General features: G+C 37.5%; 1 protein-coding gene across 1 annotated transcript in view; it reads right to left on the bottom strand.

Moving 5' to 3' along the window:
* Positions 1 to 25220, bottom strand: part of PUDP (pseudouridine 5'-phosphatase) — a 71833-nt gene that overhangs the window by 30178 nt on the left and 16435 nt on the right. The window contains exons 2-3 of the mRNA XM_074606992.1: positions 14582 to 14800; positions 1030 to 1259 (exon numbers count right to left, since the gene is read on the bottom strand). Of these exons, the coding sequence (XP_074463093.1) occupies positions 1030 to 1259; positions 14582 to 14800 (449 nt within the window). The remainder of the gene's footprint in view (positions 1 to 1029; positions 1260 to 14581; positions 14801 to 25220) is intronic.

Genomic DNA, 25220 nt, shown 5'->3' with positions numbered 1-25220 from the left:
CAAAACAACAAACCAAAAACCAGTTTGGTTAACACTGTTCATAGTATGCCACGCTGCATCGAACTTATTTCACTTTGTATTCCCAGGCAACACTAATACCATTTAGACTGTGGGTGGGAACGTGAAGTATGAAAGACTGAAGAATCTTAACTAATCATTCTGTATGTACTTGTGTAAGCACTTTTTCCTCAATAATCCTACTGAGAAAAGTCACCACAGTCAAATCCACCTAAAGTTGTTCCCTAAAAAATAGTACATAAAGCATTTTTCTGCAGTTATGAAACTCCAAAACTTCAGAACTTAGGTTCCACTCAGGACAGACAAGAAGTGAGGAAAATATTTTAAGGAGAAAGGCAATTTAATTTAAAATAAAAGAGAAGACATTATTTTAACTAATTCTCAATATATCTTTCAAATATTCTCCCTACAGATTTCTATTTCAGAATTGAGTTTGGATAGTTATATATAAGAGAGAGAAAGTAAACACCTCTACTGTTTGAAAAAGATTGCTCAAACTGATCAGTTTTAAATCAGAAAACAAGAAATATGATCTCAGAGATTTAGAATGCAAGAGGAAAGAGATGGCTTAGGAAAATATATGCCCTCTTTACAAAGAAGTATCTTTAACGTTTAGACACTTAAGAGGTAAATCAGCCATGAATGTATGAAAAATAAACTGATCTATGTTTAAATAACTGTTCCAAAACTTTGAGCAGTGAAGTTAAGATTGCAGATTTATGCACAGAGTGTAAAATCATTACACTTTCCTATTACTGCACACTACCATGTAGTAAATCAGAGCAATCTGCATTACTAACATTATATGTAGTAGGGTAAAATCATGCTTTACAACTATCTCTTGCTTCAACAGCATAAACTTCTTTGAAAACAGGTTGCCGATTTTTATAGCATTTATATTAAATATTAATCTAAGTATTTATCATGCTAAAAAAAAAAATACAAAATCCAAATATAGCCCAAACCGAATATTCCTAACTTTTCAGTTAATTTGTTCCCTCTCCTTCTTACCTTTTCTGGAGGTGCAGGAGGGTGAAATCTCTTTGCACAGACTAGAAATGCATCAGGCTCTGGTTTGCCACGCTTCACCTCCGGGTCATCTCCCAACACAATATGATGAAAAAGACTAAAGAAGTCTTTGTGTCTGGCTGTTTTCATCTGAAATGTCACTTCAGCTGAGCTGGTGGCAACAGCTATGGGTATGTTGTGCTTGTGTAAATGACGGATCAGCTTATCAGCCCCTGCAAGACAAATATATACATTTTATATTTCATATATGCATATATGTAGGCAGATGTATTAATATTTATGCCTACTTGCAATACATTTAGCAGTATTTCAACAAAGTTCTCTTACTGAATGTAACAACCTACTTCAACCAGTTAACGTAGAAGAAAATTCTTGCTATATCTGAAACGTTCCTTCTCCACACAAAAATCATGGAACATTCCTCAAGGTATATACTCGTTCTGTCACCAAATAATGTTTTTCTCAGAATATGGCAAAAATAAGTTCAACATCATTATGAAGTACACCCACCACAAGCTCATTAAGTAACAGCTCCAACATTATATGTTTATTATTTCAAACTCTCTATGAGAGAAAAGCACACAGGGGAATATTTTCTTTTATACACTGAATCAAAAAATCAAAATAAAAGTCAAAGAAATATACTCTTCTCACTGAATGGTATAGTTTTAATTTCTGAAGCAGGTACCCAACTGGCTTAAACCAGCCCCTAAGAGAGCTTTGTTTCTCACTTTTGCAATCACTAAAGCAAGTAACACTGGGCAGAGGAGAAGAGCTGTCAGTCACAGTTGTTAATACCAGAGCTTCATCTATTGATGCTGTGACCCCAGAGTAATGAACACCTCAAGCCTAATGGGTAGAAACTTCAATCCGATCCAGTCCTCTAGGGAAGGTTAATGCAGGGAACGGTGAAAACATAGCACTCTGTGTAAGAGGGAAACATACTTCCTTATTCTGTGCAAGTTCTGAGTTTCTTTTGCAGAGGTTTCAACGCTCCTTTGCTGCAGCATTCTAAATGCTGGATGCTTCTCCCAGACAAAACAATTAGCAGTGTCTAATGGAGAATGAGAGTGAAAGTCTGGTCTTTACCAATTCACAAGAGAAAATCCCTCCATATCTGTAAAATCATTTCAGCTCTGCTTCTTGGCATGAATCCAAACTGTGCTGGACAAAGGATGCTAGTTTCAGGTAGATAAGCCTCCAGTTGACTTCTGGCTCTTTGAACCAACTTGAGAGCAATTCTTTGTTTTCATCCTCCAACTGCATGAATTCTTATCCTACTTTTCACGCCTGGCTATACTAACGTAATCTTATTTCCTTCCTCTTGATTCACTGTCATACTTATTCCTGGTCTCTGCTCCCTCAAAACACTCCTACTCCTCATGTCCATTCAGTTCTTTCCTTTGACACCCCAGCATCTCTGATTTGCATTTCCCGTGTGATCCAGCCTTTCTGCTCCATTGCTCCATTTTCACCATTCTATAAACAGCAGTCTTATCTGCAATACATTTTTCCCAAGTATAATCATATGCTCAACTTTGAGAAGTTATAATTACTACTGATAATAAAGCATGTACTTAATAGGTGCATTAACTAACCCATCTATCTGGAAATATGACCTGTAGATGTGACCCTCCACAGATTTCTTCTCTATTCTCCAGAATCTAATTAACCAATTAATAACTGTCATTTCCAGCTCCATGCTTGTATTTAAAGACAGCCTTTAAATAAATGCACTTCTGTAACGTTCGATCCCAGTTGTACAGAAATGTGTTATTCCTCCTCCAATGACAATGCATCACCCATTTAAAAGCCTTTCTATGACCCCTTAAATGGATATACTAATAATAAGCAAGTTCATTTTTCCCCAAACGATGCTACTTTGTCCTCTCATTGAAATATGATGCTAAATACAAGTCAACTTTTTATTCCAGATACAGATCATGTCTTCATATGTCAACACGTGAAGTAAATCCATATTGAATTAACGGAAGTACTAAGATCTCTTAATATAAAGCAGTAGACTAAATGTCTCTTTTTTAAAATAAAATGCATTCACTCAAAGGAATTTATTCAAAATAATGTGCAACATTTAGCAAGGCTAGCATACCATGTATGTAATAATATAAAGAAGTCTAAAGATTACAAAGTAGAAGATTTTTCCAACCTCCTACGCTCTTGCTATGATATAATTAGTTCTCTCTGAAGTTGTGCTCTTTTCAAATAGCTAATTTTCTTCAGTCCCACTGCATCACAACTTCTGTTCATCTGTCACAGGGTATGTTTATTCTACATTTCTATTGGAGGTAGCCAGCCACAGAAAAGCACTGTTGCAGAAAGGTTATTTCTTCATTGTATTCTCCCAGCACGTCACGATTTCGGTCTGTAAATGTGTGTGTGTGTGTTTACTTTTTATTTTTGGCTTCCCTTGCTACACGGGAGCTAAAAGGCAGCTGCCCCTAATAGCTCCAGAGAGCGAAGATTTACATTGTTCAGAAAATACACTTTAATAAAAAATATGCCGTTTAAAACATTATTATTTGCATATGTGTAAACATAGCAAGATAGATTAGAAAAAAATACAAGGGGAAAATCATCTGTGTGGAAAAAAATTAAATTGCATATGGAAGAATAGCTAGGATAACTTAAGAAGCTGAAGACAATATTTTTATTCCAGGTTTGTCATTTCTTTGTAAAAGCTATAGATCAACAAAATCCTTTTGTTTGCCTCAATTACAAATGGTATAGCTCTAGACACTTTGCCACCACATCAAATCACTGACACAAATATTATACTAATTCAGCATATAATTCTTCATTAGGAAGATAATGCCTTTCATAGTATCTATCTTCTGCTTTTTTTACAGAAAACATCAACAGAAGGGGAAGTGGGGAACTGCTTTAAAGATCTGTAAGAAACCTCCTCTGGCATATACTTTGTCATTATATTCCCCTATAGATAAACAGATTTTTCAATCAAATGAAGACTTCAGTTATGTCAAAACCAACCAATTAAAACTCAATGGCTATGGAGAAGTATGGTGAAAATTCCTGTGAACTCGCTAACTTCTAACTTACTTGTAGCTACCATGTAAGGAATGGAAGCTCATCCATCACAGACAGACCTATCTGCTAGGCTTCCTGGGACCATCTTCCACCCCTCCTACTGAAAGCTTAGCCACATGCAGCAAGTTCTTTTTTTTTTTTTTCTTTTTTCTTTTAGTGTCTTTGATTAAAAACAAAAAAATAAAGAAAGATCAAAAGAAATAAACATCTCCATTTCTCCAGCATAAGGAAACCACTTTCCATTTTCCAGCATAAGGTACCACTCCTAATGTGGTACACATGCAGTAACAATCTTAGGCAGTACAACATAAATTCTTCATAAAAAAATCAGGAATAAATATCCTACCTTCCTATGCTTTATTTCCAAATGTACTCTTTCATTACAAATAATCAAAAAGGTAAATGCTGTTTCTTTCCTCTTTAAATACTAAATTTTAGAACAGATACAGAAGCTTACTATATTCTAAATGTAATAGTTAAACACCAGTGACTATTGGAAAGAAAAAAAGCAGAAAAGAACTGTAAGCTGAATTTAGTTGAAGAAGAAGAAGGATCAACTTTAAATGTCAGCATCTTTAAAACCTGATTAATCACAAATGTCAATGAAGTTAACAACTGTGTGAAAAGAAAAAAAAAAACGAACTAAACCAACAAAAAGGAGTTATTTTTTTCTGAGACCACAGACACATTTTAAAGGAAGAGATCAGCACTTTTGCTCTGAGAGCTGCAGAAAAATGTATACAAAATATATATATGTTTTTTTTTTTTTAAAGGAAGTATTATTCCTCCATTAGACTCCAAATGTGGTGTTTGTACTCTTTAGATTCAGCTGGAACCACAGTGACTAATATATTGGATCAACTGACAAACTAAAATTAAGACTTATACTGAACAACAAAACCCTTGGGCTAACTTGCATTCTTCCTTTTCATTGACTAATACAAACATGTACAGCAAGAGTTCAAGAAACCAAATAATGCTACACTAAAATGATCTAATGGTAGTTCCTATCTAATTATTTATAAGCTATTACAACACTGTTTTCTACAAGATTTTTTCAGTTATCACACTTTATAATCAAATGGCTTTATTCATTATGAAGTGAAAATTAACAAGACGTAACTCCTGAGAGCTAATTCAAATTGATGTAAAACAAAGGGAATTTTTATTTTCCTTTTAGCTTTATATACACGAGCTGTGTCATATAGAATACTTCAGAACAGTGAACACATAAATTTTTGCTACATTTCATTCGATATACTTTAAAATTTTCGTAGTAACCCTTCTCTTGTGTTTGTTTACCACTGAACAGAACACTGTTCTTAACTTACATCACTTCTGGAACTCCAGATTCAGACCCATTTCTTGTGAAATGCCTCTCCAGACAAAAAAGGGAGATAATCTTAGCATCATAGAATGGTTTGGGTTTGGTTTGGAAGGGACCTTAAAGATCATCTAGTTCCAAATCCCCTGCCGTGGGCAGGGACACCTCCCACTAGACCAGGTTACTCAAAGCCCCATCCAACCTGGTCTTGAACACTTCCAGGGATGGGACATCCACAAGTTCTCTGGGCAACCTGTTCCAGTGTCTCACCACTCTCATAGTGAAAAATTTCCTAGTATCTAATCAAAATCTGCCCTCTTTCAGTTTAAAACTGGTACCCCTCATCCTATCGCAACATTCCCTGATAAAGAGTCCCTCCCCAACTTTCCTGTAGCCCCCCTTTAAGTACTGGAAGTCTGCAATAAGATCTCCTTGGAGCCTTCTCCAGGCTGAACAACCCGAACTCTCTCAGCCTGTCCTCATAGAAGAGGTGCTCCAGCTCTCTGATAATCTCCGTGGCCCTCCTCTGGACTCACTACAACAAGTTCATATCCTTTTTATGTTGGGGGCTCCAGAGCTGGACACAATACTCTAGGTGGCGTCTCAGCAGAGTGGAATAGACGGGTAGAATCACCTCTGCTGACTTGCTAGTCATGCTTCTTTTGATGCAGCCCAAGATGTGGTTGGCTTTCTGGGCTGCAAGTGCACATTGCCGACTCTTGTTGAGCTCCTTATCAATTAGCACCCCCAAGTCCTTCTCGGCAGGGCTGCTCTCAAGCCATTCTCTGCCGAACCTTTATTTATACTTGGGATTGCCCTGACCCACATGCAGGACCTTGCACTTGGCCTTGTTGAACTTCATGAGGTTTACACAGGCCCACTTCTCAAGCCTGTCTAAGTCCCTCTGGATGGCATCCCTTCCCTCCAGCATGTCAACCATGCCACACAGCTTGGTGTCATTGGCAAACTTGCTAAGGATGCACTCAATCCCACTGTCCATGTCACCAACAAAGATGTTAAACAGCACTGATCCCAGTACCGACTCCTGAGGAACACCACTCATCACTGGTATCCACTTGGGACATTGAGCCGCTGACCACAACCCTTTGAGTGTGGCCATCCAACCAGTTACTTACCCACCAAGTATTCCACCCATCAAATCCATGCCTCCAATTTAAAGGCACGTGATGCAGGACAGTGTCAAGCGCTTTGCGCAAGTCCAGGTAAATGGCATCTGTTGCTCTCCCCTTATGCACCATCACTGTAACACCATTGTAGAAGGCCAGCAAATTTGTCAGGCATGACTTGCCCTTGGTGAAGCCATGTTGGCTGTCACCAATCACCTCTTTATCTTCCATGTGCCTTAGTAGAGTTTCCAGGAGGATCTGCTCCATGATCTTGCCAGGCACAGAGGTGAGGCTGACCGGCCTGTAGTTCCCCACTCCTCCTTTTTTCCCTTTTTGAAAATGGAGCTTATGTTTCCCCTCTTCCAGTCAGTGGGAACTTCAATAGACTGCCACGACTTCTCAAATATAATGGAAAGTGGCTTAGCAACTTCATCTGCCAGTTCCCTCAGGACCCGTGGATGTATTTCATCAGGTCCCATGGACTTCCGTACCTTCAGGTTCCTTAGATGGTCTCGTACTTGATCTTCTCCCATAGCAGGTGATTCTTCATTTTCGTAGCCCCTGGTTTTGCCTTCTGCAACTTGGGCATTGTGGTTAGAGCAGTTGCCAGTGAAGAGCAAGGCGAAAAAGTCATTTAGTACCTCAGCCTTCTCCATACCCTGGGTGATCAGGTCTCCTGTTTCCTTCCAGAGAGGGCCCACATCTTCCCTAGTCGTCTTTTATCTCTGACATACTTACAGAAGTAAAATGAACAGAGTGCAGGAACAAGGACACAAAAATGCCCAGGCCTACACAGGCAGTCCCACTGTCTTTTCTAATGTCCTAATTCTAAAAAGATGAATGTAAGCTATGAAAGAAAAAGCCCTTGAAAAATGAACAGAACTCCCCAAGGCCTTCTCTTAAGCAAAAGCATACATTTTAAATAGGACCACAAGAAGTTAATAACCTAAAATTTACAAGGTAGCTTTTATGAAAGTTAAGCTTCAAAATTACTTCAAAATTAACTTCAAAATTACAGGAGCTCCTACCTGACTGAGATGGCCTCAAATAAACAAACAGTGGCATTTCCAGTAGCAAATCCTTTCATGAACCATAACTCTCTTGCATTTCTGTACTCCTTCCTGGGGTGCTACCTACGTACTAATTACATTTAATTTCTAATTAATAGTATTTTAATCATTATGCAATCCCAGGAAAATGAAACGGGAAATCAGTGGGCAATAAAGAAGACAGTGCGTGTGTGTTATGTCTTTGTTTAAAATTTGTTATTAGAAAGCTAATATCTTCTACTAGGAAGGACATTTAGCAGACACATCCCCATTTTTCCCACCCTCAAACAAAATGCAAAGAGCTCACAGGGGTTTCAGTTCTGCATCAACCATCACAGATAGTATTTCTTTATAGATTCTAAATAGTTTAGCTATGCTGTTAACCACTTTAAGAACATTTCGAGAAAGCTGGAACAGAGAGCCATCAAATAAATTAATAACTGATAATCTTCCAAGTGAGTGTTGTCTTTATTCAAACATTTACAGTGTCAGATATCTAATAATCAGAGAATAGAAATCAGAGAAAGGTTTACTTTAGTTCAAGATAGCAAATAATGAAAAAAAACCAACAAAACAAATAAAACACCATAAATACAACATATTCCTTATACTAATTAAACAAAAGCATCAGGTAATCAATGAAATCAGGTTATATTGTGGAGTTTACGTAGATTCTGCCTGTTCTTTTTCAGATTCAAGTGAAAGCTCAAGCTAAAGTACTACAGAAAAATGAAGGCTACATGTGCAGAAATTATAAAAGCTTTGGATAGACTTAAAATTATTATTTTGTGTCTTCCTCTTCATAGCTGCTTTTTTAGAAAGCAAGCACATGTGAACTCTTAAAAAAATCCAAAATAGCAAATGGGCATTTTAAGACTGATATGAAGATGACTTTCTATGCCCAAAAGCTTCTCCACAGTTCAGTTATTTTAATGAAAGATATTATTTCTCATTTAAAACTTTCTCTCACGAGTCTCAAATCATTGTGATTATAGTAACAATACTACTGCTTTCTATAACTGCTGTGTATCCTTTGATATAGTTTTGGGGACTACACAGTTTATTTAGGTCATTTTACATATTAAATTGTCATATCCCCCTCCCCAGTTAGTTACTGGTTATTTGATTATTTATCTAGTTAAATTCCCAGGCTATTCTTATTTTTTGTCTGTATTTTGTAATCACAATATGTAATTTTGTCTCCAATTAATTTTAATTGTTGAAAAGATAGTCATTCTTCTTGCTTCAATAAGCTATAGAGGCCACTCTCCTTTGGCAATTTAATCTTGTTACTAGTTACTACTAGTTACATTTATTTTATCGTCAACTGTAATTAGAAGCCAAAGGAATGATCCTCTCCCTAAACTTTTTGATAAAAAATGTGCTTCTGTGAAAAATTACATGGGGTATTGAAATATGCTACAAAGTTATTTTTAAGTGAGAAAAAAATGTATTTCATGGTCAATCAAATATTTTCCTATATATTTTATTGTATCGATCTATGCTTAAGTTTTCCTGGACTTTTTTTTTAAATCTTACAAAAAAATATTCACTTTTGTTTCCCTTTTTGTATCATGTTTGATCAGTCTACTACTTCTTTTACCACGTTTCCCATTTCCTTCGGTGCTGTATGTGTATGTTTCATTTCTCTTTCCCTGATATACTTTTAGAGGTCATCTACACTATGTAGCCCGTGCTAATATAATTAAACTTGGTACATCTTGTAGCTGAGATGCAGCCTATTCTGCAGAAGAAACAATATGGCTACAGGCTTTTTTAAAGAATACTGTCCTGATCAACAGACTTTTTCCCTGTACATTGAAATTTTTGTTGGAAGAACTATACTGGTCAAGAAGTGCTATCTTCACATAGCTCGCACACAAATTATGAGCCCAAATACAATTTCACACTCTTTTTGCAGACTTTCAGCATACCCTCTAAGAAGATCTTCACATACATCTATCACAGAATTGCTCCTCATTCATCGCTGCGTAGATACAGTTAGCTTTCTACTCATATTAACAGCATGAGAACAGAGAAAACCTGACCTCTGGGGCACGAAAATCAAGGCTCTTTAAAGACCCTTATTCAAGTCCACTTCATTTTGCTGTAACGTTACACACAAAACAAGTTGTCTGAGAACAGTTCAGTGTGTATTTGGGAGAAAAGATTTATTGCTGAGAAAAAGACTAAAAGAAACCAAAGTGCTCCATGCCGTGTTTAAATTAACTGTGTACATGCATTATGCATGCCTTGTATGATTTATATCCAGTTGTGCACAAATGGAAATCTTAAGGATAAATATAGCCACTGTATGAAAAGACAGCTCTTCTTTTTCAAAATCATTTACAGTTCCTACATTGAATGTGATATCAGACCAAACTTAAAGCTCTTCAAGATTTTATCACTCTCTTTAATCAAAGAAAAGCTAACATTACCATTCAGAGCTTTGTCAAGTTGATTACATTTCTAGCCAATTCGATGATAATTCTTTAAGTTCATAAAAGTGCTTCTACAGTAAAAACATCAGCAGTGTCTGAACTAAAAGGTGGGGTCTCACGAGAGTGGAGTATAGGGACAAAGAAAAAAACCACAATAACCTCACGTAGCACAGGAAGAAGCCGTCTGTTTACTTAAGTAACAAACTGATTAAAAAAATGTTTTTAATGTAGTTTGGTGTGCTAGAACAGTTGCGAGCCTATCAGCAGAGTGCTATTCATTATCTACACTTGCTCTCAATCCTGAAGTAAATCAGCATTGCTGCTGTGAAGGTGACAGTGTGACAGAGGTGGGGCTATCTGACACTTGGTGTAATTGCCATGAATCTGATGAGACTACGGGAATGTTAACTCTCAGATTCACCTGTTTCTTTTTTTGGTTCTGAGATATTAAAAATGCTATCTGCAATGGTATATTATGCTTTCACTGACCTACAAAAGTGGAGGTGGAAACTAATAACCTACTTCCCAATTTAGAAGGTGTCCTGGTTTCAGCTGGGAAAGAGTTAATTTTCTTTCTAGTGATTGCTGTGGAAGGAATGTCAACAATACATATTGTTTTAGTTGTTGCTAGGTAATTGGCTATTACTAAAGAATTCTATCGTCTCATCTTATTGCTCTCTGAGAAGTACCAGAGATCCTTCTGGTGGCAGACTCCCTATTCACTAAATCGATAATCTCATTTTAGTCTGTATATACTAACACATGCATGCCCATGGAAAAAATAAAAGTACTAAATTTTACACAATTCAGAACTTCTGCCAAGTGTGTTGCTGACTTACTGGTAAAAGCATTTTTGGGTTGCAGTCATTTAAGATGTAATGCAAAGGCCAAATATTTGAAATCAGCCAAACAGTCAGCATCATTCAAAGTTTGCAGCTAATTGACTGATCTCTAGGGGTTACAGGCTCACTGAGCCCAGCACGGACTCACTAGAGTTTCCTACCATTAAAACAATAATAGCAAGGAAAAGAAAAGATAACATGGTAGGAAGTCTGTTTAACTGTTAAGGGCACAACATGAATCAAGAAAACAATAGCTAAGCAAACTAGACTGCTGGTTGAATGGAACTGTTCAAGAAAAAAAAAAAAAGACTTTAGAGTGAGCTGCCATTGGAACTTGAACTGTTTTTCTTTATTCTCTTTTTGTGATTTCTGACTGGCTTCATTTAGTACTAAAACTGAGCTATGAAATTACCTCCTCATGTCTGCGAAAGACAGTCAACTATACTTGAACTGGAAAATAGTTTGCACATCACATTCTGCACTGGCTGAACAGGAGCTGCAACAAAGAAATCCCAGTTATCATGAAAACGATCCAGGAGTGGAAAATGTCTGAAAAAGGTATGCACAACCACACAATCCTTAAGGATCTCTGCTTTGTGATGATGACACAGAAAAAGAGATTGCTATGGCATTAATTTCATAACCCTGACATGATTATAGTAACTGTTGGCAGCTGTGTAACTTAGAGTTAGGTTTTTCTGGCTCTATGTATATTCTGGGTTTATGTTAAGCAAAAGCACACCTATAGATGTATAGGTAAATGTACATATGCATGGTTTTCTTCTGCTCCACTTGTCACTCCCCATTTTTCTGACAATCCATTTCCCTGCAACGTAGTACTGCATTTGCAGAAACAGAGGGCCTACTATGTTACTCTTGCAGATAAAAATGTCTGTACTCTGACAGAAATACTTAGAAAAGCAGCACAAGTGGCAGCCCTGTCATTTTGTCAGCATTGTCTTGGATTAATTCCTTTCTCCACTGAACTAGCCTTCCCTAAGATTCTTACAGAACTAAAAATAAATGTAACTCTGAAAAACTCTCAAATAGTTATCAGAAAATTCCACATTAGAATCTGTATTTTGACCACAGCCTGATGTATTGAAGCTTGTCAATCAGTTCAGCCATATTGAAATAGTCAAAATTCTGTCTTCAACCACTAATGCCTCAGAATTGTTGAGCATTAAACGGCATGGCTGTGATATAGCCTGTCAGGCAAAGAACTGCTTTGCCAATCGTTTATTTGTACAACTTCCACACCATCCTTAACCATCACTGATATATCTGTCAATTACTTGATTTGGGAATTAATAGCATTATCATCGTTGGCACAAACATGAGCATAGCTCATCGTATGTCCAGGAACAAGTGCTGCTTTGATTGAGTCACTTTTTCAAACGCTGTTGGTCATCATTCAGCACTGCTTTCCACCAAACCAAATTTGAATCTTATTTTTTGGAAAACCTGTAGAAATTGATTGAAAAAATAGAACCTCACCTGCCTATTAACTGCCAAGAGATGATCAGAGACTCAGCATGTCAGACTCATCTTACACCACTAATAAATATGACAATTAACTTTCACTTTCCTGTATTTACCTGTAACTATCTGAAAGATCTCTTAGTCAGAGAACATTGTAAATTCAAAATGTCACCACAGTCTTACATCTTACAACTGCATGAAGTCCATCCTTAATTAAAGAACATTAACAGGCTGTAGAATAAATCCACAAGGATTACATTAATAAATATCCTCAGAAGATACAAAAGGACAGAAGAAAAGTATCAGATTAGAACAATCCAGCTATCAGATTAAAGACCACTTCAATCCTTAAATAGGCAGCTGGAGCTCCTTCTTTCTAGATTATTAGCTGATATCAACCTGGTTTTCTCAAATATATGACAATTCAGCATGTATCTCATACGTTGCTACCAACTAAAGTACAGATTCCATTAATTCAGTGACCAAGGCTGCCTTTGCTCCCCACAATGGCTAGTAACCATAAAGTATTTAAGTTCATTCACATAAATTCTGCTTTAGAAAATAGCCTGAAGAAAGTTATCGTATGTATTTAGTTGAACTGAAAAAGTAATCAGTTGAACAATTCCAGTGATGATAAAAATGTTTACTTGCTTGTCCCAGTAAGAATTTTGCTTCTTTCGACTATAATAGCCCAGCTTCAGCAAGCCCAGAATTCACTTTTTGAAGGCAGGAACAGCACAAAACTTCATGTTTCCTTCATCTAATCTGTTCCATCACCTCTCTGCAACTCTGCTTAAGCCAGTTCAGCCACATTATCACAATCCCCAGCAGGCACAGAACATCCCCTTAATGGCATCTATTACCTGTGCTGTTACATCACAGCGACTCTTCTCTGTGCATCCTAACATTTCACCCAGACTACAGATTTTTTCATTTGTCTTGCAAAAGATATAGCTGCAAAGTTAGTTCCAGAAGTTTGACATGAAAAATTTAAAACACATCTCTCTCTCTTTCCTGTTTTCCTGGAGAGTTTAACCAGGCTTGCAGTTTTAGGCAGATCTATAAGTGAGAAAGATGCAATTTGAAAAACGTTGCATATAAAAGACATTGGTGAGATAACTAAATAAGTTAGCTGCACAAAATACTCAAGTTTTTAAGCTGCCTAAAAAAACTGCATCTTTTTATTTTTGCTGCTTCTTATTTATTCCTAAGATATCACATGTTTTTTACTTATGTCCTCTTAATGCATTATGGAACTAGGTATAAAAATGTATCTAAAAATTAAAACATCATTAATGTGATGTAGAGATTGTCAGAACAAACAAGCATATATTTAAAGAGAAAAAATTGTAACAGACTTGTTATAGTGACATGTAGTTATTTCACTTTTAATACTGTTTTTTTTATTCCTCATCCTTTTTTTTTTTCTTTCTTTATAAATTATTGATATTTGCTCCAGGAAGTTTAACATTGCACAAAAAGTTAACAGCAATCCTAGCTTTAGGTATTGCTCGTCTTGCATGGCTGAGGATTTTTTTCTAAGTATTCCAGGTGTAAATGTAATGGAACATAAAAGTCTGAGTTTACACCACAGATAAGATTCATCCTCTTGCTTATCTTGAGGTACCTGGTTTAAGCTACCCATTGGGGCTTACTGCACAATCACTGGTAAAAGACATGTCTTAGGATAACCTGAGAAACCCTCCCTCTCCTTTGGCACACAGCTGGCTCCGATGCCATGCTTCAATTTCAATGTTAAGGTTAGGCGAGATGAATCCCAGCTGAAAGAACCCACAGACTCATACACTTGCCTGCACATTTAAAAGTGTATTTGTGCTTAATAAAGTAGGACTATGCTTACAGCCAGAGAAAACTAACTTGAGTTACACAGCTGCCAGCAACAACTGTAAAAAATACCTGGCTTACAAAATAGAAATCATGCACATGTTTTCTTCTTTTAAAACATACAGAAAAAAGCCGTTCTCCAAGTAAACAAGAAGAATAAGTTTTCAGTACTTTTTAACATTAAAAATATCTCTTCAACAGGTAAATAAGAGGTAGTTTTGAGTAAAACTTGTTAAAACAAGAGTGATGAAACTGAATCTGTAAGACCAACTGTTTTGTGGAAGGCAGATCAAAAACTGCCTTGGTTAGCATTTAAGTAATTCCATAAACAGTTTATAAATATTGAAGAGAAACATACCTGGCATCAATTCAGCAGTATGGAATATCTTCTCCTGCTTCATTTTACTTTCATGTAATAACTCTTCTTTGGTTATTGGAAGATCTAGAACATCTCGAATAATCTGCGCTCCTTCTAGGGCTTTCTTACCCATGACCAAGGATTTCAAATCCCATGTATAGGTCTTTCCAAAACGCCCACAGATCTCTTCGAACACCATTGTATAGAGGCGCTCAGTATCTGCCAAAAAAATAGTTTAAAAAAAAAAAAAGAAAGATTAAAACCCTATACGGATAGCTGAGCAGCCAATCTTACAAGGAATACCACATAAATGGTCATAGTGAACTGCCAGGAGCCAGAGGGTGTATCAAAGTGGACAAAATTACCTCCCTTTCTTTACAGAGGGGAAGCCAGACTTCTAAGATCACCTCAGAGGTACCTAGGTTTTTCAAGTTCACTTCTGTGTTAAGAAAACATTACTGAGGGTCACAACAAAGAACTATCTGGACCGGCTCCTTCATCACATTGTTTTACTATACAGGTTAGCAAGCAGTGTCTTAATTAAAATACTCTTATTTATTCTTTGCATGAGAACAAAAAAGGAAGGAAGGAAATCTGGTACTTGGGGGATGTCATTACATATTCCATGTAAATTGAAAAAATAAAAAATTATTTAATTATTTAAGAGTATCTTTGAACGGAAGCTTCAGAGTGCCTTCAAAGACACTACAGTCATTATTACAGTGCTGCTGGCACCTCTGCATTTACATGTGATTACTCAAGCAGAACACACCCACTTGTATTTCCCGGGGGTTTCTGGCAAGACTAAACTCCAGGCTGAATTTTGTCAGTGAAATTATCAGCTTCTTATGTCAAAGGTGTTTTTAGTTTTCAAACTGATGTTGCGTTGGGTTTTTTTAAATACAAACAAACAATCCTTCCTGTCTTTCTCCCTAGACAAATCTTTGAAAAAGAAGGTCGATAAGATTTAATTTAACACCAAAACAGGGAAGAAAAGTCCTTTCAATTCTTGACTTCTTTTCAGCAAAGATCCTGAACAGTGGCTTTTCTACTAGTCCGTTTATCTTTTTAAGTAGTCTCCTCTGAAAGGCCAGCTACTGCTGCTAACTATGCTTTAATTTCCTTCTCATGCATGTCTTTGCCTTCCGTATCTCTAAAGGTCTGTTTATTATTATCACTTTAGAAATGAAAGACAAAAGCAAGGAAAGAAAGTGGTTGCTCTTATTTAGAGAAATTAGAGACGTGACTTAGGAATGTGTCCTTTACCATGTAAAAATATTTTTAGAGGGGTAATAAAATAGTGAATTTATTCATGCACACATTGCCTCACTTTCTGAATATATAGGAAGTATGCAACAGAGTTTAAGCTTTAACATAGATACTATGAAGAAGACAGACTGAAGAAAGAAAAGCAGAGCCCATGACTACAATACATAGATCTTCCCTGCAGTCTGACAAATGCCTGCCGCTTAACCACAGTAATCTGCTTGTCCTGAGATCAGCAGATGATTCCGATCTGAAATCAAATGAGAAACATAGGGGCCATTTCCCATCATCGCACCTATCATCATGTGAACACACAGCAGTTCAGAAGACAGGCTCTGCTGCCTGCCAGAGCGCTCTGCTCCATGTTCCCCTTCAGTAACTAGAAGGGACATCGAGCTATGAGATCAGCTAAAGACCAAACGTACTTGTCTGTGCAGGGCAGCAAATGGCTCACAAAAACCTCATAGCTTAAAAATTAAAGAAAAAAAACAGCACCTGTACTAATCTTTGCAAATGCTTCTTAAACAACGACACTTAGAGAAAAAAGTTGAGAGTAATGCTGGAAACCCATAGAACACACAGGAAAGGTATCACAATACCATTTTGAATCAGCAGAAACACAAGCAACTGTGTTAAGCTGGCTAGCACCAGGAAGGAAGAAAAAACAAACAAACAAACAAAAAATCTTGATACTGCCAGGTGATACTCTCTGCAAGGTGAGAAGATTAATTAAGAACACAGTTTTTAAAATTTCACAGTTCTCTCTTTCCTTTTTTTTTTTTTTGAGGCACTCATTTTTCTTCTATATCTCAGACTCACCAGGTGAAGAACATAAAATTCTTATCCTAAATTTAAAATTGAAACTGAAAATTAATCCCCATCCTATTAAGTAATACAGAGCAAACTAAGCAGAAATAAAACAAAACAAGGAATTAAAAAGTATAACTGTAGAACATTTAAGCAAGTGAATCCAGCCCTCCCTGCTAGCTCCCATCAGGAATACAAGCTGAGAACACAGCAAGATACACATGGCAGTGGCCTGTTCTAACAGGGGGAAGGAAATGCAAGACTTCTTAATTCCTGCAATTTGCAGTAAATGTACAACCTCAGCTTCATTCTCTTCTGCCTTTCAAAATACTCTTTATCTTTCTAGCTCTTGTCCCTTGATATATCTTTTACACGGACATTATCAGCATGACATACTGTCCATCCACTCGCGAAATTTCACTGTGATTGAGTGATATTCATTCCCTAGCCACATATCTTCTTCTAGTCATTTTTATAGCAACCCTTCTTCTACATAAAAAGCACAGTCAACTCCACTGGTGCTGTTTACAATGTGTAAAAGCCAGTCACAATAAATACAAATCAAGTGACAAGAATGACAGAAGCACTGGATTACTCAATTTGTGATCTGGCACAAAAATATGCCGACGCATACTCAGAGAAACCTACAGGTCACCTGGCATCCGACCACGGCGCATAACTGGAGCGTATGATCTGCTCAAATCACTGCAGAGTCAGAATTAGAAGTGCAGATCCACCCAGGGTAGGGATACAGCAACCATCAACGCAGTATCTAAACCTCAGCTTTATCAACCGCTTCTTACACATGAAGACAGAAGACTATGACTTCATGAATGAATATGAAACTTCATTTTTTCAAAAGGTTATATACCTTCTGAATTTATTAAAATTATGTTATTGTAACTCTAAAATAGTCTCTAGTTTATCAAGGATATGAGGTTAGTAGGCATGTAAGCTCTTCTTAGCTGTAGTCAATCTTAACTATTGGTTCTGAGTTCTTTGTTTGAATAATCCATCCCATCTTTGCATCAAGCTTCCCAGATGAAATACACCTACGATTTATTCTTCCACTAGAAGTCTGACCAGAATTCTAGTTGTGTACATTCAGTATATTCTAGTAAGTCGAAATCAGATCCTGGACACCTAAACCCTGCAAGATTTTTATTCTGATAGGGGACAGACAAATGGTTAAAGGGAAGAATTTTAATTCAAGTGGTAGGTTTCTTGTGTCTATACCTGTGAGACAGATTTCTGTTCATATGTAGAAGAGAACCATCTTCAGTATTCAATTTAGCCAAATTCAAACATAATTAGTCATTTTTACCAAGATTTTTGCCCAAGATTGAGAAAACCTCATTAGATTTTGTCACTATCAATACTGAATGAACACACAGGTGATTATGATTTTGCTCTCCTCTCAGTCTTTCACAATATTCCTTTAGTCTCTTTAGGGCATGCAACCGTCTAAGAAGCCATGCAAATTACTGAAATGCTCATTTGGGGTACAAGAGATAAATATAATTATAAACCAGAATATAATTATAGAAGTGGAAATTTTTGCTTTGCTTTTTGCAACTCAATTGGTGGCATTTAGCACAGTATGAAGTGTTAACTTGCAAATAAATCATGCAATTGCTGAAGTGGTGAGGGGAAATCAACATTCCAGACAGTATTAGCTATTTCTTCTACTCATAGAGTAATAGTAATGACACTTACATTTTCTCTTCTTTTTGGATTTAAATGTAACACAGGCCTTAGTGTGTTTATTCTCCCACTATATCAACTGAATGGTGTTAAAGGACCCAGGATTTAAACACAGTAAAGGCAAAGCCAAAATAGCGACAGATTTCCTATCAGAAAGACTAACTTTGTCAAGTCTTGAATATCACATGCGTAACTTGGCCAATGGTCCTTGTTCCCACCCACTTCAACACCAGCAAAATGATAAACTCACATTCCCTTCCCTCCCTCTCCAACATACAAAGCATGGCTGATCAGCTCACCGATCAGTTGTGTCAAGCCTGTGAGACTCAGGAGTATAACAAATGCTGCAGCACTTCATGAAAGCCAGGGAATGGATGTCACTTAGTAAGGCTCTGTGCTCTAAAGAGATCTGTCATCAAGTCTGCCGGTCTACAACCCCTCACCCCACAGGCTGTACATGCTTTTAGCTTGTTCAGTTACACAAGTGAACCAATTCTTAAAATATCCATATAACTGAGGATATCAGTATCAAACACTGGTACATTCACCACATTTCCAAATGGTATACAGACTATCACAGAGTTTAGGAAACACCACTGTCAAGATAAAACCCACATAACCATCCACTAACTTTCCTGCTGGTGGTTTTGGTGAGCAGGAAAAAAGAAAACAGTGGGAAAACAACGGCCTCTCAACAGCAAACTTAGAATGGAACGAGGAACATTCTCTCAACCCAAAGAATAATTCAAGATATTACTATCCACAGTTTATCAGTTACAGCTCCATCTCAAAAAAAATTAAGAAGAAATAATAGATTATGACAAAGTACTGAAACATAAATATACAACAGCATTATAAAAACTGGTCACTGAGGGAGCAATAGACTATGCCACTGAATAAAACATAGTGCATAATTCATTTCCCATTCTTTTTCTATCCTTACCATTTGTTTCAGTGGGAATCTGAGACTTTCCTTGTAAGATATCATCAGTCAAACAAGACAGACAAAACCAGTATACGCAATGCAAAAAAATAGCAACTATACAACTGTCACTGGAACAGGTCTCAAATTGCAAAAATCAGTTTAAACCACCCAGACGCACTGAAGAATTAGTGCTGAAGGCTCATGAGTTAGCAAAACAATCAGAAAAAAAGGAAAGAAGAATTTGAAATTATTTTTTTAATAAAATAAATGATCTTCAGTAGACAACTACCTTGGAATTTGTGTCAAAAGGTCAGTCTTGCAGTTCCCTCCCAACATCCTTCCATTCACACTTTCACTACTGTGAAAGGTAGTTTAAAAATGCATGACTATGGTTACCCATGATGGCTGAGAGGAGAAAAAAACCAGCAGTTTAACAGCTGACCTCAAAATCATTTACAGCAGCTTAACAAGAGTAGGGATGAGGAAGACAGGCAACAGTAATTATTTTTTACACAATAGCCTAAGTGTTATAGCACTAGTCCAGAAAATGAGACTCAACCTTTCAATATACCCTGAGGGGCTGAGCCTACTTCTCTAATGTCCCATGAGATTTTTTTAATGCTATTATGCTATTTTTATATATATATATACACACACACACAATACATACAAACCATTTATATGTTTGTGTATATATACTTATAAAGCATATAAACATATATTTTTACATATACACATATATATTGTGTGTATATATAGTATTGTGTTTTAAAGGCAAAAGCTGCTTTTTGAAGAATAAAACTCAGATGAGCGCTAGCCACTGAATACAAATCAACCTGGAACCTGTTGACTTAAGGGCTCATTAAAGGGATGTCGGTTCAAACCCCTTAGCAAAGGGGACCTCCTGGGGAAATGAGGAACAGAAATGTTCTATTCTTTGCTGTAGTATTCCTCCCATTCCTTCCAAATGCTTATGAAGAAAAATAAAATCTAAATTTATCACCTTATAGAGACAACCCCTTCAGTCACTGTCACAGGAGGAAATACACACTGCTTTTATGCATGCTCAACCAAAGTGTTTGAGCCATGCCTAAATTTCAAGGCATGTGCTGCTGATGTTTTACGTGATTGATAAACCATAACTTACAAAGATAAAGAAAAAATAATGACTATAATTGCCAAAAATTAAAATTACTGCTTCCAATTTAATTGAGTAATGATTTGCAAATCATTATATTTTTGATTAGCACTTAGAAAAATTCACTGAAATGATCCATTATTCATTTTAGTAGGGAGCAGGTAGAATTCTGTTCTGGAGGTTTAATTTTTGCATATCTATTTCTTTTTTTCTGTTGTACTAGAATATTAATGTAAGTACACTCCAAGATATGCTACACGGTGATTACTTCACTACGTCCAGAGAAACACACTGCCACTGGCTAACTCACTCAGAGTGCTGTCAGTCTGTTTGCCCTTCTCTGATTGAGACATCCTACTGTGAATTCAAGTTATTGCTAACAGGTTTAAAAAGAAAGTAAGTTTGGTGCCCAAAAAATATTAGCTGCATAGAACTGTGCCCAAATGAGTATCACATATTTGCCCCTCTGGGCTTATATTACTGGGAGAACTATTCAACAGCAGCTACAGAGGAAGCCAATTTCTCATTTTATATGCAAAGAAACATTTTACTTTTATGGGGAGGGGAAGAAGCTTCTGAACAAATTCAAAAGGCTTTTAGTTTACAATAATACAGCAGACACATCTTAATGCTATCTTGTATTCACATATGCACCTTATGCTTCTTTTTAATGCCACAGGGAAGTGAAAGAAACAGTTCACGAATAAACCATGCAAACACTCTTCTGATGTGGCACTGTAAACAAATACTCCACCAGCAATACAAAATTGCACATGAAAAAGTAAAGAGAAGTCTGCATTTCAATTCCGGAGCATGAGGCAACCCGACTTCGAAATAGCAGGCAACATATAGGACCTAATTCAAAACATTCTAAACTGTACTTATTAAACATCAACTATGTGACAGCATCTCATTAGTTTAAAAATAGAAAAGCTATTGATTCATAGAAACTGCCTGATATGCTTTCTTACGCATTCACACAGGCCCTTAACCATTAAAATTAGAACTATGCAACCAGTGCCTACACAATCCTGCTTGTTGAGCCGAAACCCCTGGCTGACAGAAACATAGCTCCTTCAAATGTGTATGACAAGGCCCAAGTCAGGTAACAGCTACACTGTCATTAGCATATGAGCCACTATAACAAGGCAACAGTATTATACAAGGACCATTGTCATCCAGAGGAGCAATTATTAGCTCTGGGAAGACCAACCTATCCATATTCACAAGGAAGTTAGCCTTTCACCAAGGCGGTATCTTCTTCTCAGTACAGTGCTGACAACACGGCAGCAGTTCACTGACCTGAGGAATGCAAAACAGGGGTTAAAAAGTTGTTTTGCAATTAGATGTTCCAAGGCACTTGGATAAAATTACCACACAAGATAAACCATAAAAATGAAATCAAAAGGGTCACTATGTTATCAAAGTCAGCAGAAGAATAATCAAATATATAATCTTAATTAAGATACATTTTCTCCAGGAAAAGCTATAAGAAACATAACCTTCCCTGAACAGACATTCTAGAGCTGTTCTGTTTAACCCAGAACCTAAAACAGCAACAATAGAAGAAAGAAGTCAAGAGAGCGGAAGAAAAAAAAAACAGTCAGAAAACTTTATTCCTCCCTCAAAAAACCCCAACAAAATGAAACCAAAGAGGATTCTCTTCAGCAAGCTACAGTTCTCTTCTAATACCAATTTCCTTATTTTCAGAAAGCTTTTGCTTGCTCAGGAGACTACATAAAGACTTAGGCGAGTTGCAAATTCAAGTTCTTCGGCTTTCAGTGTTACATGTCTCTATCATCAGAAATCACTCTCTGTAATACCGTCCAAAAAGTCAGTTTCCTAAACAGTGGAAATATTTCAAAAGACAGAGTGACTTTAATAGAAAAGAAAAATATTATTTTTCCAGTGTGGCCTTGGACAATGTTCTAAACTTAATTGCAGCAATGTGTCAAACATAGTACCACAAAGGAAGCGTAAAGAACTACAGATTAATAAAGCTGACCTCTTCCGTCCACTCCAGAGTACCTACAATTTTTGAAGTAAACCTGCTGATGGAGTAATTTCTCTGTGGTGGTAACACTAAGAGGAGAAAACCAAACATCATCAATGTGTTTGATTTTCCAAGAGAAAGGACGTTTCATCATGGCTGACTGCCTACAGTCAAGAGGAAAGTGTCAGAAATACCGTGAGACCTGATCACAGTATCTCTTTAATAGTCGTATACCAAGAACTCCTAATCTTAACAAGAATCTAAAATACAAAAAAGAATCAGACCTTTGATATTCATGTGGCAACTGTGATAGACAGAACTGAAAATTATGTTTTATGAGCTATAATCACTGTTTGTTTGAAAAATGTGGATGAAACCTCAAAACCATGGTACAGATAACAACTTAAGGGACTTCCACCACCGCATGATAAGTGCACGAGTCTTATGAGGAACAGCTGAGGGAACCGCAATTGTTTAGCCTGGAGAAAAGGAGGCTGAGGGGAGACCTCATCGCTCTCTACAACTACCTGAAAGGCGGTTATAGCGAGGTGGGGGTTGGTCACTTCTCCCAATAACAGGTGACAGGAAAAGAGGAAATGGCAAGAGGAAAACCCTTCACCAAAAGTGTTATCAAGCATTGGAACAGGCTGCCCAGGGAAGGGGCTGAGTTGACATTCCTGGTGGTATTCAAAAGACATGTAGATGTGGTGCTGAGGGACACGGTTCAGCGGTGGACTTGGCAGTGCCAGGTTAATGTTCTTCATGTTCTTAAAGGTCTTTTCCAACCTAAACGATTCTGTGATTTTATAACTTCTACCCGTGTGAGTGTTGTAGAAGAGTCATAGATCACTCAGACAGATCTGAACTAGTAGTTTATTGAGTTCTAATCAGTAAATTTATGTATGTAAAATATTTAATAAGTACAGATGGACTGGTGGTCAATACTATTTACTACACTTAAAGTTAGCATGGGACACAAAGATTATCACTTAAGCTTACTATATGTGTCTTAAATGTCACATGCATGCAAAAAATGTGACTTACTAACCCATCGAAGTCTGGTGTCAGGTAAGGGATCTCTCAGCCTCAAGGGGAACCTTGAGCGGTGTCCCTGTTCAAGGGATCACCATCATGCACCCAGCCGCTATGGATGGAGAGCTCAACGGGCCCTGATGGCTGCAGATATTTATAACAATGTGGTTGATTTATAGTCAGCTTTTCTGCTGTGTCAACGCAGTTCTGGCTGCTTATCATCCCAGTCTCCTTCCAAACCATTTTTTTTTTTGGTTTGTGTGTTGAGTTGACAATCGTCTTATCAATACAGGCTGGAGGATGACATGATAGAGAGCAGCCCTGCGGAAAAGGACTTGGGGGTACTGGTGAATGAAAAGCTGGACATGAGCCAACAATGTCCGCTTGCAGCCCAGAAGGCCAATTGCATTCAGAGGTGCATCAAAAGAACTGTGGCCAGCAGATCCAGAGAGGTGATTCTCCCCCTCTACTCTGCTCTCGTGAGACCCCATCTGGAGTACTGCATCCGGCTCTGGTGCCCTCAGCACAAGAAGGACATGGACCTGTTGGAGCGGGTCCAGAGGAGGGCCACAAAGATGATCCAAGGGCTGGAGCACCTCTCGTATGAAGACAGGCTGAGAGAGTTGGGGCTGTTCAGCCTGGAGAAGAGAAGGCTCTGGGGAGACCTTATAGCAACCTTCCAGTACCGGAAGGGGGCCTACAGGAAAGCTGGGGAGGGGCTGTTTGCAAGGGCATGTAGCAATAGGACGAGGGGCAATGGTTTTAAACTAGAGTAGAGGGTAGGTTTAGGTTAGACATTTGGAAGAAGTTCTTTACAATGAGGGTGGTGAGGCACTGGAACAGGTTGCCCAGGGAGGTGGTGGAGGCCCCATCCCTGGAGACATTCAAGGCCAGGCTTGATGAGGCCCTGAGAAACCTGATCTAGTTGAAGATGTCCCTGCTTACTGCAGAGGGGTTGGACTAAATGACCTTTAAAGGTCCCTTCCAATCCAATACATTCTATGATTCTGTGATTCTATGATTATGATACAAGGTCATGTGATCTGCTCAAGAACTCTACCTCTCATCATACAAAGTCTCTACTTAATATGTCAGATGCAGACTGATTAAGAAGCCTGAAAAACAAATGCAAATACAAGGCATCAACTACAGTTCCTGTGAGATGTGTAGGAGACATTTCAAAATTAAACATTCAATGCAAAAATACCTGTGAAAGGGTTTCAAACCACCTTAGTTTGAAACCACCACAAGGACCTCCATCTGGAGGAAAAAAAAACATCAATCTCCCATTGCACACAAAAATTATTTTATGTTAGTAGAAGTGCTATAGAGGTGCACACATCAGGTACCTAAAGGTGGATGTACTGGACCCACTCCCAACTTTCAAGTAAAATATTATAGCTTTTAAAGCTTTTCTAAGAGTGGCATTTCCTGGCAGAGAGGAGGCAACTGAGAACAGATCCACATCTTAAAACCTGTGCTTGCATCAAACTGACCTAGTATTATTTTAGCACATTATGACTATTCTAAACTAGCACAAGGTCAAAACTCATTTAACCTAAACTATACTATCTCTTTTTTAAAACAGGGGAAAAATAACAAAACAGGACCATGGTTGTCTTATAAAAAGATGTAAAACTTACACACACTACAATCCTGGAAGAATGAAGTGATTACAAAAAAGTTCAGAGAATCTCACTAACACATCAGTGAACCCAATTCATATGAGGACTACAGGAGAAATAGAAAGCTGGAAGAAGACTCTCTGACAATA

The sequence above is a fragment of the Larus michahellis genome, chromosome 1, assembly GCF_964199755.1.
Source record: "Larus michahellis chromosome 1, bLarMic1.1, whole genome shotgun sequence".
NCBI classification, from domain to species: Eukaryota; Metazoa; Chordata; class Aves; order Charadriiformes; family Laridae; genus Larus; species Larus michahellis.
The sequence above is the reverse complement of the archived record's forward strand: the minus strand, read 5'-3'. Positions and strand labels throughout refer to the sequence as shown.